At 36.6% G+C, this 21,481-nt stretch overlaps 1 protein-coding gene across 4 annotated transcripts in view; it reads left to right on the top strand.

Annotated features, from left to right (window-relative positions):
* The window catches only part of AEBP2 (AE binding protein 2), a 94,210-nt gene that overhangs the window by 30,329 nt on the left and 42,400 nt on the right, over window positions 1-21,481 (top strand). For all 4 annotated transcript variants that reach the window (XM_058743503.1, XM_058743500.1, XM_058743501.1 and 1 more), the window contains exon 3: window positions 1,032-1,139. In XM_058743503.1, coding sequence (XP_058599486.1) covers window positions 1,032-1,139 — 108 coding nt within the window. The remainder of the gene's footprint in view (window positions 1-1,031; window positions 1,140-21,481) is intronic.

The raw sequence follows: 21,481 nt of genomic DNA, 5'->3' as shown, positions 1-21,481 counted from the left end.
GTAAAAATTCAGTTATTTTAGACTGTTGATTTTTCTAGGCTTTAAAAAAAGTTTATTTTAAACTGTTTAATGATGCTTCATTTCTGCATGTATCTTCATTCTATTCTACATGTAGTATGTAACAGTCTTGAAAGTATGGCTCTATTTATAATTACTCTTCCCTTAGAAAAGAACAGAGCTTATATAAAGTGGCTCTTTGAAGGCTATAACTACAGTGGATTCAGACTTCTTTTACTGGTGTTGGGAAGCAATTTTAAGTGTTCAGTTTGATGGAAATACAATCAGTTAGAAACTTGAAATGTCACTAGTAAGAAGATGATAAAGATTAGATTGTTAGTTAGACTGGTATTTTCCAAACCCAGTCATACTCAATTACCTGAATCCAAGAATGTGGATCTGTTATGATAAACAGCTTATGCCCATTGCTTTTACAACTGTATTAATTTAACATTTTGTATTAGATTTTGTTTCATAAGATAATGGGAAATAATTTTTAAAGAATAGAACAGTATAAAAATAAGTATTAGCATGCATATGAGAATAAGGAATCTAGAGCAGAAAATTTTAACTTAGTAATTTAATTACTATACTCATTTTCTGACATTCATCTTCAGAGATTAATATTTGAGTATTTTGATTTATTTTCATTATTTCTTTATACCGTTATATTTTCCTGTTATAAATAATACATGTTAGTTCCCTCATGCAGTAAATACAAAATAATGGTGTATAGTTCTGGTTCCAAGGCTATATTGTTAATATTTTGTATTTTTCCTTCTGAGTGACACTTTGGGATTGGTTTTTCAGTCCTCATTGAGGGAATTGGACAGCAGCCTTAAGGGGAAAGGATTGACACTGTGCTTTTCATACTGGAAGTTCAGAAGTTTAACTATGCTAAGCATTTTGATTGACTCCTACATTAATGGCTCTTTCTGTCAGTTAAAGACTTGCAGCATGTTCATTTGAACTTACAAGGAATAAAACTCTGTTGAAATAAGTGATGAAAATTATTATGGCTCTTCTTTTAACAGGTATTTGTTTGCTTATGGAAAGGTTGTAAAGTATATAACACTCCATCAACCAGTCAGAGTTGGTTACAGAGGCATATGCTGACACACAGTGGAGACAAACCTTTTAAGGTAAGTAAGTATATGTGAGTTGTTTTTAACTTTTAGTTGATGTATTTCTTTAAAAAATTTTTTTTAAACGTTTATTTATTATTGAAGGACAGAGAGAGTCAGAGCATGAGCAGGGGAGGGGCAGAGGGAGAGGGAGACACAGAATCTGAAGCAGGTTCCAGGCTCTGAGCTGTCAGCACAGAGCCCGACGCGGGGCTCGAACTCACAAACTGCGAGATCATAACCTGAGCTGAAGTCGGATGCTTAACCCGACTGAGCCACCCAGGTGGCCATGTATTTCCTAATGGGCATATTTTTGCCCTTCTAGCAATGTTTAAAAATATTCCTGTAGATACATGGAATTTAAAAAAGCGATGGAGGTAAAGATAATTTAATCCAATTTGTAAAATTTGGAGAACAGAAAAAAGTCACTGTGGAGGGTGGATTGAGAATAGCTAATGGGCAGACCTGTTTGAATGCATGTCTTTAAAATTGGTGGCTTTTAATACCTTGTGATGTGTGTTTTCACTGCTATAGGTTTCAGCCTTTTTATTAGCAAACAACACTGATTATTAATAATTCCAAAAAGTGAAATTGTACGTTAAGGGAATTGATTGCTTTCACTCAGGTTTGAGGTCATGTTACTGAGTTTACTTGTAAATTACTGTGTCAAATGGATGTATTCTGAAAAATTGTATGAAGAACCAGTTCTGTAAAAACCGTTTTTCCATTTATCTTCATTAAAAATTAAACAAAATATTTTGGTTTGTAATTATGGAAAGCATATACCATAGAGGTTAAAAGTTTGTGTTTAGAAAACTTTAATAGCTGTTAAACCCATAATTTACTGGTATGTAAATACCGTGCCAGAAACGTCCCTTGGGTTTCATTAGAGAAGGAGGTAATTCTTATGGAGCTGCTTTTTAAAAAAATTAGTTTATTTTGAAAAGACAATATTTAACAAGTTAAAAAAATTTTTTTTTAAAAATTTTTAATGTTTAATTTTGAGAGAGAGAGAGAGACACACACACACACACAGTGCCAGCAGGGCAGGGGCAGAGAGAGGAGACACAGAATGAGAAGCAGGCTTCAGGCTTTAAGCTGTCAGCACAGACCCCAGTGCGAGGCTCAAACTCAGGCACCATGAGATTATGAGCTGAGCTAATGTCAGACTCTCAACCAACTGGGCCACCAGGCGCCCCAAGTTAAAAAAATTTTTAAGGAAATTATTTACGTAGAGAAATCTTGCTCCCTTTTCTTCTTTCCTTCTTCCCTCTTCCTCAAATATGTAACCACTGTTACTAGTTTCTAGTGAATTCTTCTAGTATTTCTTTATGAACCAATATATGTAGTTTCATTCTTCTTTCTTACACAAAATCCAGTAAACTATATACTGTCTGTACTTTATTTCTATCTTTTTTTAAATGTTGGTTGGTTGGTTGGTTGGTTGGTTGATTTTGAGAGAGTGAGAGAGAGCGTGCACAAGCAGGGGAGGGTGAGACAGAATCCCAAGCAGTCTCTACACTGTCAGTGCAGAGCTGTATGCAGGGCTCAAACTCAGGAACCGCGAGATCATGACATGAGCGGAAATTAAGTCGGATGCTTAACCGACTGAGCTACCCAGGCACCCCTGTCATTTTTTTTTTTTTTAATGATTTTATTTTTAAGTAATCTCCATACCCAGTGTGGGACTCAAACTCAAATCTCTGAAATCAGAAGTCGCATGCTCTACTGACTGTGCCAGCCAGGCACCCCATATACCTTATTATATTTTTCTTTAATCAGCCTTTTATTTTACAGCAGTTTTAGATATACAGTAATATTACAAGGATTATGAAGTTCCCTTATACCCTATGCCAAGTTTCTCCCACTGTTAACCTCTTTCTTGCATGTATGTGTACCTTGCTTTTTAAACTTACTGTATTCTAGAGATCTTTCTATATTTGCTCCTAGAGAGTATTCTTTCAGTTTATTTAACCAAATTTGTATAGACACTTGGGTTATTTCTAGTCTTTGGCTATTATAAATAGTGCTGAAGTGATAAATCTTGGAACATACGTGTCATTTTGTACATGTGTAAATATATATGGAGGAAGAATTCCCCGAAGTGACATGAGTGGGTGGATCAAAGGCTATATAAGCATTGATGATTTTGATAAATCTTGCCAAATTGCCCTCCTTAGGATTTGTGTCCTCATCGTCACTGTTAGAACGTCTGCCTTCTCAGTAGCTGTGCTAAGATAAGAAAGTGTTCTCAAACTTTTGGATTTTTGCCAATCTAATAGATTAGAAATTCCATCGTTGTGTAGGTTTTTTTCTTGTTTTCATCCTAATGTAGTTTTAATTTGCTTCTCTTTAATTATGAGGAAGTTTGGGTATCCTTTTTTTCTTTTTCTTTTTTCTTTTTTAATGTTTATTTTTGAGAGAAACAGAGGATGAACAGGATAGTGGCAAAGAGAGAGGGTGACACAGAATGCGAAGCAGGCTCCAGGCTCTGAGCTGTCAGCACAGAGCCCGATGTGGGGCTCGAACCCACTAGCTGTGAGATCATGACCTGAGACGAAGTCAGACGCTTAACCGACTGAGTCACCCAGGCGCCCCTGGTTATCTATTCTTATGTTTAACTATTCGGGTTTATTTTTCTTTCTTTTTAATTTTGTCTATTTACTTTAAAATTTTTTTTTAATTTTTATTAAGCAAGCTCTGTGCCCAGCATGGGGCTTGAACTCATGATACTGAGGTCAAGAGTCTAATGCTCTACTGACTGAGGCAGCCAGGAGCCCCTCTTTATTCTTTTTTAAATAAATGATCTCATTGACCTTTCTGTTGGCATGTGGGCCTTATAACTTTAACACCCTAGTCTTTCTTGGGGTCTTACTATAGATCCTACCCCTGGTATGTTCTGGAAGTGTATGATCTGGGACAGTTTTTAAACTTCCCATTAAGATGTAGCTAGTAAGAATAGTTACCTCATAGAGCCATACAGTATGTATCCAATAAACATAAGAGATTATTGTTGTTAAAGTGAAAGAATCATTTACTTTTTTACTGTATTTCTATATGTTTTTCTTTAAGGCAGCAATCCTCCTGGTTGATTGTGATGTGCAGATTGATTTCAAAGCCTGTCAAATGCTTTTTTCTCCCAGATCCTCCTTTTAGAAACTGTAGAAGATTCCCATTGGAGAGGGGGAATGAAGTTGTCTTTAAAAGATAAAAGTTGGGGTGCCTGGGTGGCTCAGTCAGTTAAGTGTCTGACTTTGGCTCAGGTCATGATCTTGCTGTTCGTGAGTTCAAGCCCCACCTCAGGCTCTGTGCTGACAGCTCAGAGCCTGGAGCTTGCTTCAGACTCTGTGTCTCCTTCTCCCTCTACCCCTCCCACCACATATATTTTTCTCTCTCTCCCTCAAAATAAACAAACATTAAAAAAAAAAAAAGCCAGAAGTTAAGGAGTATGAATTAGTGAGGCATTGTTCTGTAAGTCATAGGAATCATTTAAATTCAGAAAGTTGATATCTATAGTACATGGCAGTGTGCTAGGCACTTTGGAAGCAAGGTGAATAAGATCTAAATTTAAGTAATGAAATGTTTTACGTGTTTTAATAGTGACGTATGAAAGGTTCTATGGAAACTTAGATTAGGTATCAATTAAATACTGTAATAGGGACTGTGGAGGAATAGTAGAAGGTAAGTGGGAGTCAGCTATAGAAAGAAGGTCATGAGGTGATGATGTTTGAGGTGAGTCTTTTTTTTTTTTTTTAAGTTTTTACTTATAATGTATAATAAAGTGTCTTAAGTATACTTAAGTGTTCAACAGTGTAAAGATATGTTTCATATGTGTGTATGTACCTGTGATGTATGCACCTGTGTCACCACCACCCTGATGAAAAATATTTTTTAATAAAATGGAATTTCTTTAATGACACTTTCCAATCTATTCTTCTCCTGTCCTCTGTTTTTCCCCACAGGCCATATTATGATTTTCCAGTCTATTCTGTCCTCTGTTATTCTCCTCAGGCCATATTAGATTTCTGTCATCTGGTTTAGTTCTGGCTGTACCAGTTTATTTATTTACATTTTAAATGGTTATTTATTTTTGAGAGAGAGAGGGAGGTGGAGAATCCCAAGCAGGTGCTACACTGCCATTGAGGAGCCTGACACAGGACTTGATCCCATGAACCATGAGATCACGACCTGAGCCAAGATCAAGAGAACGATGCTCAACCGACTGAGCTACATGGGCACCCCAGAATAGGGCATTTTTAGCTTTGGAAATGACAAACTCTTCTCCAAATTGGTCATATTATTTACATTTCCACCAGCAGTGACTTAGAGTTTTTAGTTGCTCTATCTTATATTATCAAATGTCTTTTAATTTTAGCTATTCTGGTGGATATATAAGTGGTATCTCATTTTTGCTTTCATTTTTATTTCCCCAGTGAATAATGATGAGCACATTTTCATGTGCTTATGGCTATTTGAATTTCCTGTTTTGGGGAAGTGCCTATTTGAACCCATAAACCATGAGATCATGACCTCAGCCAAAGTCAGATGACTTAACTGACTGAGCCACCCAGGCGCCCCTATTGTATAAATTTTTATATATTTTGGATATAAGTTCTTTGTCAGTTATATGCACATCCCTTCTGTGTTTGGTTTCCTAATGAGATCTTTTGAAAAAGTTTTTTTAATTTCAATGAAATCTATCAGCTTTTTTTTTTCAATATATGAAGTTTATTGTCAGATTGGTTTCCTTACAACACCTAGTGCTCATCCCAAAAGGTGCCCTCCTCAATACCCATCACCCACCCTCCCCTCCCTCCCACCTCCCATCAACCCTCAGTTTGTTCTCAGTTTTTAACAGTCTCTTATGCTTTGGCTCTCTCCCACTCTAACCTCTTTTTTTTTTTTTTCCTTCCCCTCCCCCATGGGTTTCTGTTAAGTTTCTTAGGATCCACATAAGAGTGAAACCATATGGTATCTGTCTTTCTCTGTATGGCTTATTTCACTTAGCATCACACTCTCTAGTTCCATCCACGTTGCTACAAAGGGCCATATTTCGTTCTTTCTCATTGCCACGTAGTACTCCATTGTGTATATAAACCACAATTTCTTTATCCATTCATCAGTTGATGGACATTTAGGCTCTTTCCATAAATTGGCTACTGTTGAGAGTGCTGCTATAAACATTGGGGTACAAGTGCCCCTATGCATCAGTACTCCTATATCCCTTGGGTAAATTCCTAGCAGTGCTATTGCTGGGTCATAGGGTAGGTCTATTTTTAATTTTCTGAGGAACCTCCACACTGCTTTCCAGAGCGGCTGCACCAATTTGCATTCCCACCAACAGTGCAAGAGGGTTCCCGTTTCTCCACATCCTCTCCACCATCTATAGTCTCCTGATTTGTTCATTTTGGCCACTCTGACTGGCATGAGGTGATATCTGAGTGTGGTTTTGATTTGTATTTCCCTGATGAGGGGTGACGTTGAGCATCTTTTCATGTGCCTGTTGGCCATCCGGATGTCTTCTTTAGAGAAGTGTCTATTCATGTTTTCTGCCCATTTCTTCACTGGGTTATTTGTTTTTCAGGTGTGGAGTTTGGTGAGCTCTTTATAGATTTTGGATACTAGCCGTTTGTCCGATATGTCATTTGCAAATATCTTTTCCCATTCCATTGGTTGCCTTTTAGTTTTGTTGGTTGTTTCCTTTGCTGTGCAGAAGCTTTTTATCTTCATAAGGTCCCAGTAGTTCATTTTTGCTTTTAATTCCCTTGCCTTTGGGGATGTGTCAAGTAAGAGATTGCTACGGCTGAGGTCAGAGAGGTCTTCTCCTGCTTTCTCCTCTAGAGTTTTGATGGTTTCCTGTCTCACATTCAGGTCCTTTATCCATTTTGAGTTTATTTTTGTGAATGGTGTGAGAAAGTGGTCTAGTTTCAATCTTCTGCATGTTGTTGTCCAGTTCTCCCAGCACCATTTGTTAAAGAGACTGTCTTTTTTCCATTGAATATTCTTTCCTGTTTTGTCAAAGATGAGTTGGCCATACGTTTGTGGGTCTAGTTCTGGGGTTTCTATTCTATTCCATTGGTCTATGTGTCTGTTTTTGTGCCAATACCATGCTGTCTTGATGATGACAGCTTTGTAGTAGAGGCTAAAGTCTGGGATTGTGATGCCTCCTGCTTTGGTCGTCTTCTTCAAAATTACTTTGGCTATTCAGGGCCTTTTGTGGTTACATATGAATTTTAGGATTGCTTGTTCTAGCTTCAAGAAGAATGCTGGTGCAATTTTGATTGGGATTGCATTGAATGTGTAGATAGCTTTGGGTAGTATTGACATTTTGACAATATTTATTCTTCCAACCCATGAGCACGGAATGTTTTTGCATTTCTTTGTATCTTCTTCAGTTTCCTTCATAAGCGTTCTATAGTTTTCAGCATACAGATCTTTTACATCTTTGGTTAGATTTATTCCTAGGTATTTTATGCTTCTTGGTGCAATTGTAAATGGGATCAGTTTCTTTATTTGTCTTTCTGTTGCTTCATTATTAGTGTGTAAATGCAACTGATTTCTGTACGTTGATTTTGTATCCTGCAAGTTTGCTAAATTCATGTATCAGTTCTAGCAGACTTCTGGTGGAGTCTGTCGGATTTTCCATGTATAATATCATGTCATCTGCAAAAAGTGAAAGCTTGACTTCATCTTTGCCAATTTTGATGCCTTTGATTTCCTTTTGTTGTCTGATTGCTGCTGCTAGAACTTCCAACACTATGTTCAACAACAGCGGTGAGAGTGGACATCCCTGTCGTGTTCCTGATCTCAGGGAAAAAGCTCTCAGTTTTTCCCCATTGAGGATGATATTAGCTGTGGGCTTTTCATAAATGGCTTTTATGATGTTTAAGTATGTTCCTTCTATCCCGACTTTCTCGAGGGTTTTTATTAAGAAAGGTTGCTGAATTTTGTCAAAGGCCTTTCTGCATCAATTAACAGGATTATATGGTTCTTATCTTTTCTTTTACTAATGTGATGTATCACGTTGATTGATTTGCAAATGTTGAACCAGTCCTGCATCCCAGGAATGAATCCCACTTGATCATGGTGAATAATTCTTTTTATATGCTGTTGAATTTGATTTGCTAGTATCTTATTGAGAATTTTTGCATCCATATTCATCAGGGATATTGGCCTGTAGTTCTCTAGCTTTTATTTTTTATAGTTAGTGCCTTTTGTATTATTTAAAAAATTTTTGCCTACCTTTAGTGTGTGAAGATGAGGAGGCTCTTACAGAAAAGCTGAGTTTTATTTTATGGTTATAGGAAGATCATTTCAGGTATATATTTAAATAAAATTTCATTCTGTAAAGTTTACCCAAGTGTACAATTTAGTAGTTTTTTTTAGTGTATTCATAGTGTTCTGCAACCATCACCACTACTTAATTGTAGATGGAAGTGCCTTTGGGAGAAAGAAAAGGAAACATAAAAGAATGAGTGGACTATTTAGGGAGTAGTATGTTGCATATATATAGATGGTACTTTATTGTGGGAATTGAAATATTAAAACATTTTTTTTTAAGTTTATTTATTTTGGGGGGAGAAGGAGAGCACAAATAGGGGAGGGGCTAGAGAGAGAGGGAGACATAGAATTCGAAGCACGCTTCAGGCTGAGCTGTCAGCACAGAGCCCAACATGGGGCTCGAACCCACGAACCGTGAGATCATGACCTGAGCCAAAGTTGGACAGTCACCTGACTGAGCCACCCAGGTGCCCCTTAAAAAGATTTTTGAAGTTTAAATTATTTGTTTTGAAAGAGTGAGAATCCCAAGCAGGCTCCACCCTGTCAGTGCAGAGCTTGACATGGGGCTTGATCTCGTGAATCATGAGATCATGACCTAAGCTGATATCAAGAATTGGATGCCTTGATGTCATGGTTTGTGAGTTTGAGCCCCACAACCACCACATCGGGCTCCCTGCTGTCAGCGTGGAGCCCTCTTTGGAGGGCTTTGGAAATGGAATATGTCTCCTTTGGAATATGTCTCCTCTCGGCCCTTCACCTACTTGTGTGTGTGTGTTTTCTCTCTCTCCCCCTCCCTCCCTCTCCCTCTCTCTCTCTCTCTCTCTCTCTCTCTCTCAAAAATAAACAAACAAAAAAAGAGTTGGATGCTTAACCAAGTGAGCCACCCAGGCACCCCTGAAATATTTTCAGACCTAGTTCTGTAGACTGGTGAGCCACTATCTAGAAATTAAATGTATAAGCAATTGGTTTCATAAGTTTTTCATATTGGGATGCCTGGGTGGCTCAATCAGTTGAGTGTCCGACTTTGGCTCAGGTCATGATCTGTGGCTTGTGGGTTCAAGCCCCATGTCAGGTTCTGTGCTGATAGCTCAGAGCTTGGAGCTGCTTCAGATTTTGTATCTCACTCTCTCTTTTCCCCTCCTGCATTTGTGCTCTGTCTCTCTCTGTCTCTGTCTCTCTCTCTCTCTCTCTGTCTCAAAAATAAACAAACATTAGAAAAAAGTTTTTCATATTGAATGTTTGAATATTTGTTGTATAATGAACAAGATGAAGGTAAGGGTCAGAAATAATCATGATTAGCAAAGGCTTTAATAATGCTACTTTGCGGCTTGCACATTACCTACATATTTTATTGTATTACCTATTAACTACCTCTTAAAACAATTCTGTGAAGTAATTACTGTTTTGCCCTCATTTTATTTATTTATTTTTAAAGGTTTATTTATTTTTGAGAGACAGCGTGAGTGGGGGAGGGGCAGAGAGAGAGAGAGGGAAACACAAAATCAGAAGCAGACTTCAGGCTCTGAGCTGTCAGCACAGAGCCCAATGCAGGGCTGGGACCCATGAACTGGTGAGATCATGAGCTGAGGTGAAGTCGGATGCTTAACCTACCGAGAAAACCAAGCGCCCCTTATTTTATTTTTTAAAAGTTTATTTATTTAAAGCAAGCAGGAAAGGCAGAGAGAGAGAGAGAGAGAAAATCCCAAACAGGCTCCGCAGTGGTAGTTTTAAGCAGCCCCGTGTTGGTGTCGATCTTATGAATCGTGAGATCATGACCTTCCAAAATCAAAAGCCTGTTGCTTAACCGAGTGAGCCTTCCCAGGTGCCTGCCCTCATTTTATACATGAGGAGATTGATGTTGGAAGAGAAGAAATATTTTCTTTTTTTTCTTTAAGTTTTGGTTTATTTTGAGAGAGGGGATGCTGCGCTTCCACTCTGTCACATGGAAATAAGTATAACAAATGTAATACTTGCTACTACTAAAGAATTTTAATTCTGAAAAGCTTCAAGAAGATAGTATAACTTTAACATCTATAGAAAACCATTGTTTATTTTTTAGTACTTATTTGATTTCTTAACCTGTACAAAGCAAAGAAATAAATGGAATCATTTTGCACCTACATGTAACTTACTTTTTCATTTCTATATTGGACATTGCTTCACATTTATAAATTTATTACTTTTTAATGGTTGTATGGTATTCCTATGTGATAGTTTATCATATTTAATAGTCATTTCTTGATGGATCGTTTTTTGCACAATTATCCCCAATGTAAAGAACAATGTAATTAACATTCTTATAAACTGCTTTTGGGAGCTAATATAAATCCTAAAACCTATGTTACTAGGTCAAAGAGTATGTATAGGCTTGCTTTTTATTGTTATTTTTTAAGTTTATTTATTTTGAGATAGAGCTTGTGTGAATGGGGGAGGGGCATGACCTGAGCCTTAATCAAGAGTCGGACACTTAACCAACTGAGCCACCCAGGCATCCTGGATTTTTTCTTTCTGATTTATAAAAACCTTAATTTTGGGCCCTAGGTGGCTCAGTCATTAAGCATCTGACCGGCTCAGGTCATGATCTCACGGTTTGTGAGTTTGAGTCCCACATCGGGTGAGCTCATGCCCCACTTTGGTTGATCTGGAGTCCCCCATCTGGTGAACTCAAGCCCTGCTTCTCTCTCACTTCCCTGTCTGGCTGTCTCTGTCTCTGTCTCTGTCTCTCTCTCTCTCTCTCTCTCTCTCTCTCTCTCTCTCTCTCTCTCAGCCCCTTGCTCACTTGCGCCCTCTTTCTCTCTCAAAAAAACCCCCAAAGCTTAATATAAAGTGTACATGTTTGCTGTAACAGATATTTTGGTCTAGCTTGTCATTTCTCATAAAATTTTGTTTGTTCTGCCATCTGGAAGCTTCTGTATATTGGTATTGTACATTTCTACATATAAACATGTAGTTACACACAATGTAAATGTAAATACTTGTATACACAATGTAAATATGTTTCTATATATTTTCATTACCTTTCTTCCTGTATTATTTTTGTAATTTTAGGTTGGAAATCTTGTTAATCTGCTTAAAAGTAGGAAAAACATTTCCCTGCTATGATAGGAATTAAATATTTTTCTTATTTTGACTTTTTTTTCCCTTTACTTTTTATGGTGCTTTTTCTAAAATGCAGAGTTTTAAAACTTAATTTTGAAGTAATTTCAACTTGCAGAGAAGATGAAAAGCTCCCATATATTTCCTCTCTCTCACATGAATGTATAAATTCCATATATCCTAACCCGGATTCACCAATTAACTTTTTACTACATTTGTTCTATATTTATCCATCATCCGTTTCTTCATCTGTCTACCTTCCTTCCCTTTCTCCCTTTTTCTCCTTCCTTACCTACCTACACACACATTTTTTGGAAAACATTTGAGAGGATCAAAATCCCTAAATACTTCAGTGTGTACATTTCCTAAGAACAAGGATATTCATTTACGTAACCTTAGAGTAGTTGTCAAGACCCAGAAATTTAACATTGATGCTATTAGTTATTGAAGTTCACTAATTGTCCCACTAATGTCTTTTGTAGCAGGTTTTTTGTTTGTTTGGTTTTTTTGTTTGTTTTATTTGTTTGTTTTTAATTTTTTTTTCTCCGTCTGCTTAGAATCCAGTTGAGGATCTCATATTGCATTTAATTTTCATAAAGTTTTCTCAGCCTTTCTGTATTTTTCATGGCACTGATATTTTTGAAGAATATAAACCTTTTATTTTGTAGTATATTCCCTGTTTTGGGATTTTTGGTAATGATGAGATTGGGTTTATGAATTTTTGGAGAAAATACAACAAAATTCTCACTATTATGTCAAGGGATACTTGATGACAGTTTGTTCCATCGTAGATAATGTTACCTAGATCACTTGATGAAGGTGGAATTTGCCAAGTTCTCCACTGTAAACTTATTCTTTGTCCCTTTATAATAAGTTTTGGGGAGATACTTTGAATGTACGTAAATAAGTTGTTTCCCATTGGAATTAGTTTTAGTTTCTATTGGTGATTCTTGGCTGAATCAATTATTAATATAAGGATTACAAAATGAGTATGTTTTCTGCTTCTCAATCTAAACTTTTTGGTAAGTATTATACTTATAGAGCCTTCTTTGTTCTTTATATGTCTGTCTGCCAATTAATCATTTATTTAGGAATGGACTTGTGGGTTTTTTGTTTTGTTTTGTTTTGTTTTAATTTTTCTTAGTGTTTATTTTTGAGAGAGAGAGAGAGAGAGAGAGAGAGAGAGAGAGAGAGAGAGAGAGAGAGAGAGAGAGATGGAGCGTGAGTGGAAGAGGGGCAGAGAGGGAGACAGAATCTGGAGCAGGCTCCAGGCTCTGAGCTGTCAGCACAGAACCCAAGCTGGGGCTTGAAGCCATGAACCATGAGATCATGACTTGAGCTGAAGTAAGATGCTTAACTGATTGAGTCACCCAGGCGCCCCTTAACTTGTGTTCTTGTTTTATTCCTTGGTTTGTAATTCATGACTATTATTATTTTGATGCTCATCTAATCAGATTTTAAAATATTGAATATATCTGAATATATATATCTGAATATATATGTAGTTTCTGGGACAACTGTCTAAATATTTGAAGGGTAGTAGTCTCCATTGTAGTGTTGGCAATGGCAGAGGCTTGAAACTGAAAGTCATTAAGACCTAAGTAACTTGTTATTAGAAATAAAAGAAAGTGGTGGATGTGTCATTAGGTTTAAGGCTAGTTTTATGTTTCCTAAACTTAATGTCTGATAAGAAGATAGTATCATATGAAAATAATCATGTTAGCTTATGAAACTTTAGTTTTGTAAAATCAATGTACTCTTAAAATGCAAATACAGTTTCTTTGCCAAGGGCTTTTATGATATTTATATTTGATAATTAAAGTACAAGGATTGTTCCTAGATAAAATTCCCCCACCCCACGTTCACTTTGTCAGGTATATATACCTGTGCTTTATATATACATTTAGACTTTGTGGGAAGGGGAGTTGCTGCTGCCATTTTGTTAAATGTAGTGAAATATTTTAGTTATTAAAGGTTTGGAAAACATTACATGTGTTGGAATGCCTGGCTGGTTCAGTTGGTAGAGCGTGGGACTCTTGATCTTGGGGTTGTAAATTTGAGCCCCACGTTGGGTGTAGAGATTACATAAAATCTTTAAAAGCAAACAAAACATTACATGTGTTCACAGTAGTAGAATATGGCAATATTTTAAACTATTCTCTTGGTCTTCTTTTTTTTCCTTTTCAATTTAAATTTGATTCTTGTTATCTGGTGTTAAGCTTTATCAGAGCCAAGTGGCTTCAATACCACCACACTTAGAAATACATATTTTGCCTAACTGAAGAAAAAAAAAAGTAGTTATATACAGCTTGTTTGGTGATTCTTTTGATTTCCTTTATTGCTAATGGGGCAGTGGTTTGTCTTGATGGATTTGTATTTGTTTGAAATTATGTAGTTATACTTTTTATGAGACAAGCTCGATATGTAGTTTTGCTTCCCTTACATGTTTCTCCTTACTTTGTAAGTGGAGTGTTAAAGTCCCCTGCAATTACCACATTCTTATCAATAAGGTTGCTTATGTTTATGAGTAATTGTTTTATATATTTGGGGGCTCCGGTATTCGGCGCATAGACATTTATAATTGTTAGCTCTTCCTGGTGGATAGACCCTGTAATTATTATATAATGCCCTTCTTCATCTCTTGTTACAGCCTTTAATTTAAAGTCTAGTTTGTCTGATATAAGTATGGCTACTCCAGCTTTCTTTAGGCTTCCAGTAGCATGATAAATAGTTCTCCATCCTGTTTCTCCTTACTTTGAACAGAGTATAGTTATTTAATTATCTCGGATTAATTTATTTATTGTGACTTTTCCTCAGCAGATAGCGTCCTGTAGCTCAACATGATTGACTCCATTTGTAATATTGACACATTTGAATAACTTCTCATTGTGTTAGAGTAGTGCTTGAAAACTCAGATTTTCTTTCAAGCTTGATACATAAAGTAGTCATTCTTTTTAGGTGTTTTGGAATCAAAACGCTAGCCTGCATTCTTGATAAAGAAAAAATTTTTTATCAAACCATATTTAACCTATGATAACTTTACAGTTGTGCATTCAGGCAGTTTCTGGTAATTTGTTACATAGTGAATGATACTGGTATTCACTGTGGTGGATGATGAAATAATTTCCTTCTCATGTTCTTTAATGACCTGTTTTGTAATGATAGTTGATTTTGATAATTTTTAAATCGCTTGCTTTTTTCCCCCAGGTTTTTGAGGTATAATTGACAAATAAAATTGTAAGAAATTTAAATTATACATCGTGGTGATTTGATACATGTATACAGTTGTGAAAGTATTCTCTCCATCTAGTTAACTCATCCATCACCTCATATATATATATATGTATTTTAATATATATATTTGTAAGAATCTTTTTATTTTTAAGACACATTCTCTGTAATAATATGAAGCTTTAAATACCCTGTTCTGCTGTCTTTAATTCTTCTTTGACATTTGTATGTCTGTATTTGAAGCTCCCTAGCCTTGGCAGCCAGTGCTTATTAGGAGGCTCCTGCTGACCAAACATGGAATTATTTGACTATAAGTAAGAATAATAACTGCATTGGTCATCATGATTCTAAAAGACAAAAAATGATTCCCTTTATTCCCCCAAAAGAAAAATGAGTTGGTCACCATTGGACAATGACAGGGATCTCATTATTTGGAAAGCTGTTAAGACTGAAGTAGTTCTTCCTTTACTGTATGAACTGTGCTACTGGCTGTCCAAATCCTGGTGCTAGAGTTGCATCCAGGACCAGTTAAATCAGAATCTGGGGCACACAGCCAGGCATTTTGCTATGTTTAAAAAAATTGAGGGGCACCTGGGTGACTCACTCAGTTTAGTATCCGACTCTCACAGTTCGTGAGTTTGAGCCCTGCACTGGGCTCCATGCTGACAGCATGAGCCTGGTTGGGATTCTTTCTCTCCCTCTCTCTCCACCCCCTTCCCTGCTTGCTCTGCCTCTCTCTCAATAAATTAACATTAAAAAAAAAAAATTATGTGATTTGGATGTGTGCCTAGGCTTCAGAATTACTGTTCTACAAGGTATTTCTCTTACCAGGTACTCTGTACTAACTAAGCAGCATTTCTATGGTAAATGTGACTGCCAGTTCAATGGTCTTTGAAAGGGGGGGAAAAGCATTGAGGGGGAAAAAGATATGCTGTGTGTACTGTGTGCATGTCACATATGGGATCTTATTTTTATTGATGTAACCTTTCTTTTCTAGGCCTCTTTTATACCACACTTGCCTATTCTTCATCCCTCCAACCTCTATTTCCAAAGCCATTGGCTGCTGCTCCTGTCTAGTCAGTTTTGCTCATCTCTGCTCGGTATACCTGACTTCTAAATGTTGGAGAGTGCTCTCAAAGTTCTTACCCTAGGTGTCCTTTGGTTTTAAATACTAGTAAATACTTTTTATATTCTGTTTACTCTCAGATGTTTATCTCTAGCCCTAACAATATTACCTCTTGGATTCCAGAATGGAATATTTGGCTTGGATGTCTAATAGAATATCTTGAACTTAACATGTACAAAATCTTGAGGTTTTTCATTTCAAACATGGTTCTATTCTAGACTCGGTAAATAGTAAGATCAAGGGCTCTCACTTTAAGAGCCCTGTATCATTCTTGATTCCTCTCTTAACTTTTCCTGTACTCCTGTAAATACATTAGCAAATCCTGTCAATTTGACCCTCTGTATATTAAGAAAAAATTTTTTTAACGTTTATTTATTTTTGGGAGAGGGACCAGAGCACGAATGGGGGACAGGCAGAGAGAGGGGGAGACACAGAATCCAAAGCAGGCTCCAGGCTCTGAGCTGTCAGCACAGAGCCCGATGCGGGGTTGGAACCCATGAACCGCAAGGTCATGACCTGAGCCGAAGTCAGATGCTTAACTCTGAGCCACCCAGGCACAGATCCTCAATATATTTTGAATATGACTGCTACTTCTCACTCTACTCTTTTATCCCCCGTTTATCTTCTGTGGTTCTGTTAGTCACTCAGTTTGAAATCCATGATAACTCCTCTTTCCAAATTAAAATTCCTATTTCTTAGCATGATGCATAATAAGATCTTCATACCTGTTATTTATCTGCTTCATGACTCATTTGTTCCCTTACTGTAGTGTTCCAGCCATAAGAACTACTTGTAGTTCTCAAATGAATCACAATCATTGTGGCTGTGCTTTCTACTTGGATTTTTTGTTTGTTTGTTTGAGAGAGAGACAGCAAGTGTGTGCACCCATATGAACAGGGGAGGGGTGGAGAGGGACAGACAGAAAGAGAGAATCCCAAGCAAGTTCTGCACTGTCAGTGCAGAGCCCAACATGGGGGGCCGATCTCGGGAACCATGAGATTCTTGAGCCAAAATCAAGAGTTGGACGCTCAACTGACTGAGCCACCTAGGCATCCCTCTACTTGGAATTTTTAAAAGCTTTTTATTTTGGAAAAATGTTAGATTTACAGAAAAGTTAAGCTGCAGAGATATAACAGACTATTCATGTGCCTTCACCTAGTTTGTTTCCCTTAGTGTTGCCTCATTCATATTACTGTGATACATTTGTCACAACTAAAAAAACCAACATTTCTACCTGCCCGGAATTTTTATTTTTCTTTAGATTACCTACTTTATTAATAAATACTACCATGTCTCCTGTGAAAGTGATGTTTTGTCCTCGGTGTTTCAGTAGCCCCTTGTAGATTTTCATAGCACTTCTGGGAATATATGAATAAGGCGGTCTTAGTACTAGAAAAGACATTGTTAGTATTGCTTCATTTGAACATGTTTGGGGCGAAAAATAAAAACAGTGATTCCACATTTTAGAACAGCTGCTTGACCACAACAGTAGTCAGTATATAGAGAGTATTTCAGTGGATTTGGGAAATAGATCATTTAAAGCATTTGGTATCCAACAACCAGATTTTCCCCTGATTGTTGAAATCAGGACATCAATGTGGTGGCTTGAATTCATGGATCATTGTATGTGTTGGGGAAAAAATGAATCTTTGAACATTAAAACCACATTCACCATGAAATATTCTTGTTGAGAGGAATGAAAGTCCACTTGAGGCAATAGCTGATTTGTCTCTTACCTTGTTTTCTGTGATATATACATAATGGATGGAATTTTCATTAGATGATGCTTAAAATTATTTTCTAGGGTAAAATTTGTATTTAAGTGAAATGTGTGTGATTCTTGTATTTCTTTTTTTTTTTTTTTAAATGTTTTATTTAATTTTTGAGAGAGAGACAGAGTGTGAACAGGGGAGGGGCAGAGAGAGGGAGACACAGAATCCGAAACAGGCTCCAGGCTCTGAGCTATCAGCCCAGAGCCTGACGCGGGGCTCGAACTCACAAGCCATGAGATCCGTGACCTGAGCCGAAGTCGGACGTTCAGCCGACTGAGCCACCCAGGCGCCCCCTTGTATTTCTTTTTAATAAAGGACTCTCTCTCATTTTAAATTCTCATTGTACTTTTAGGTTTTCTTTTTTAGATTTGTTTATGATTCTTGATGGATGAATGATTAAAAGCAAAGATAAAACTATTTTCTACTAGAATTCTCATTCATTTCCAGAGCATTGAATCACCACTGATTAAAATACACTTGTGATATTTCCTCAGTTCTAGATGCTTTCAGGGCCTATTCATTGCAGTCTTGAAGGATTCTGGGACAAAATGTATCTGCTATTGTATTGGGACCCTTATAATTAAGGGTAATGCTGGATGGAATTATATCACAAAATCCTTCTGAATTTAAACCTGAGGGCTTGGATCTGAAACTGTTACTGTCATCTCTGTCTTAATTGTATTCAGGTAGCTATTCGGAAGTTTGAAATGTGATATTTTTCCAGCAGATTTGTTTGAATAACCAATATTAAACTGGGAATTCCAGGGCAAAGACTATCTTACTTATATTGTATTCCTTAAAGTATCTGACACATGGGCCACCAAAGACAATTAATGTAGTTTTTAAAGTAGATGTTAGGAAATACAAGGATGATATCTTCTAAAATTGAAAAGTAAGAAAAATAAATACTCTGTGGCTTTATTCTGTGCAGTACTGTGTAACACAAATATGTGTGAACCAAATATATAATTTTAAATTCTCCAGTGTTTCATTAAAATAATTGAAATGGGTGAAAATAATTTAAACAATATCTTTGGCTTAACTCCTTGTATTGTTTCAACATCTTAGCAATATACAGAATTAATGAAAGTTTTTGCTTTTTTGTGTACTAAATCTTCAAAGTTCAGTGCATATTTTATACTTACAGTATTTTTTAAGAAGAGCCATATTTCAAGTGGCTTAGTGCTTAGTACTATAGGTATCTAATGATTAAAATGTATTGGACAGTGTAAAACTAACCCATGAGGGTAATTTTACTTAAGCCTTCTCATTTCAGATGCTGAATACTTGATCTTTATTTAGATTTCAAAAATTTGTAGTTGGAGAGGTAGATTCACGTAGCAAGCTATTGCAGATACATTTAAAAGTTTTTCAGTAGTGAAATTGAGTATCAGGTATTTAATTGAAAATTAAAATGGAAGGGCTGGCCTGAATGTTAATAGTAAAAGATTACTTTTTTTTTTTGCTTTTTTAAGATTTTATTTATTTATTATTTATTCTTTTTTAATATGCAGTTTATTGTCAAATTGGTTTCCGTACAACACCCAGTGCTCATCCCAACAGGTGCCCTCCTCAATAAAAGATTAATAAAATAAACTGAAAATAACAAGTGTTGACAAGGATGTGGAGCTAGCTGGTGGTTATACAATGTTGTGAATGCACTAAAGATCACTGCATTATACACTTTAAAGTAGTGTGTTACATGAATTTTACCTCAATAAATAAAAATTAATTTAAATAAAATTAAAATTTTGTTTCTTAGTTACAGTTGCCTTAAAGTGTTAAATAGCAACATTTGGCTAGTGGCTTTTGTGGACAGTGTTGTTCTATGGCAGTGTGGTAATCAATAGGAGATGGAAACTTTTAAAAAGCATTCTTTTTTCTTGGCACTTGAAATATATATATTTTTTTAAATATAAATTTTTTAATTCTAAGAATTCAGTAACCATTAGATGCTAAACTTTTCATCGCCAGAATCTGTAGCTGAACATTCTTGATATAGGCTGAGGGTAACACTATTGATAAGGTCATTGTAAGACTTGAATGAGGAGCACCTAGGTGGCTCAGTTGGTTAATTGTCCAACTCCAATTCACGTCATGATCTTGTGGTTCTTGAATTCGAGCCCCACTTGGGGCTGTCTCCTGTCAGCACAGAACCTGCTTTGGATCCTCTGTCCCCCTCTCTCTCTGACCCTCCCCTACGTGCACTTTCTCAAACTGATCGACTGTCTGTCTCTCTTTCTCTCAGAAATAAACATTTAAAAAAGTATTAAAAGAATTGAGTGAAATACTTTCAAGCACTGGATATGGTTAATTGCTCCTTTTCAGGGTTCCCATAGCACTCTGCCCCCTAAGCCTAACTGTAGTTCTTTAAGGTGTCATATGCCTACTGACATATTGTAAGCTCTTTCGGGGGGTACTGTGTCTTATTCATCCTTATACTTCTAGCATCTTGCATGGTGCACAGTACATAGAGTAAATATTTTTTATTTTATTTTGAGGGAGAGAGAGCTCGCGTGTGCAAATGGGGGGCGGGAATCCCCAAATAGGCTCCGTGCTTGAGCCTGACACAGACCTGATCCCACCACCCTGAGATCATGACCTGAGCCGATACCAGGAGTCAGATGCTCAACTGACTGAGAGCCACTCTGGTCCCCCTGCCCCGTGCCCTTAAAAAAAAAATTTTTTTTTTTTTAAATAAGTATTTGAATTAAAACCTTGAATCATTCCTCTGCCTCTTAGTGTACACCTTAGAATGGGCAAAGGTTTTTATTAGCAATGCTGAGTGCCATTAAGCCCATAAAAGGTCTGTTGTATACAAGAATAAATAGAATATTTATGAATGACACTGCCTGAGGGGCTTGCTCTGAAATGTTTCAGCCAGCATCAGTTTTACCAGAATCTATAAATAGTTGAGTTCTTCAGATAGATTTAGAAATAGCTATGATTTGCAAGGTGGTTCTGGATACACACACACATATGTATACGTATATATATTCATAAAAGTATGTTCTTGCCTTCAAAATACCTGAAGAAAGGATTAATTGCGATACGTAGATAAGCAGTCTGAAAGTGTGAGAGTATCTTCAAAGGAGGATGAGCTTTTTTTTTTTTTTAATTATTATTTAATTTATATCCAAGTTAGCATATAGTGCAACAATGATTTCAGGAGTAGATTCCTTAATGCCCCTTAACCACTTAGCCCATCCCCCCTCGACATCCCCTCCAGCAGCCCTCTGTTCTCTATATTTAAGAGTCTCTTAGGTTTTGTCCCCCTCGTTTTTATATTATTTTTGCTTCCCTTCCCTTATGTTCACCTGTTTAGTATCTTAAATTCCTCATATAAGTGAAGTCATATGATATTTGTCTTTCTCTAATTTCGCTTAGCATAATACCCTCAAGTTCCATCCATGTAGTTGCAAAGGGATGAGCTTTTCTTAAGTTGGGTAGATTTAGAGAGAGTGAATAAAGATATGATCCCTAGTAGAGAGTTGAAGTTTAAAATGGTAAAGTTGCCTGGATTGAAAGAAAGAGCCTGGAAACATGTACATTTTTTTGTGGTATTATCTAGATAGACTCTATTGTACGTTGAACCACCTAGGAACAATGTGATAGATTTATTTGGTGTTTGACATGATTTGACGGATTTGGATGCTTGGAGTTTGGTTGTCAAGTCAGTTTTTGTTGTCAATCTAAGTAAATTGGCTTAGTTACCAATAGAAGAGCCCCTGGAAATCTAGCTATGAATTTTGCTGTGGTGATCATTTTGTAAATGGCATTTGTTTTAATTACTAACATTCACTTGTTAGATGTCATACACTTTGTACTGTAGCTAATTTGTTTATTATAATTTT

This window comes from Neofelis nebulosa, chromosome 8 (genome assembly GCF_028018385.1).
Source record: "Neofelis nebulosa isolate mNeoNeb1 chromosome 8, mNeoNeb1.pri, whole genome shotgun sequence".
Classification (NCBI taxonomy): domain Eukaryota; kingdom Metazoa; phylum Chordata; class Mammalia; order Carnivora; family Felidae; genus Neofelis; species Neofelis nebulosa.
This window is presented reverse-complemented; position numbering and strand designations above follow the sequence as displayed.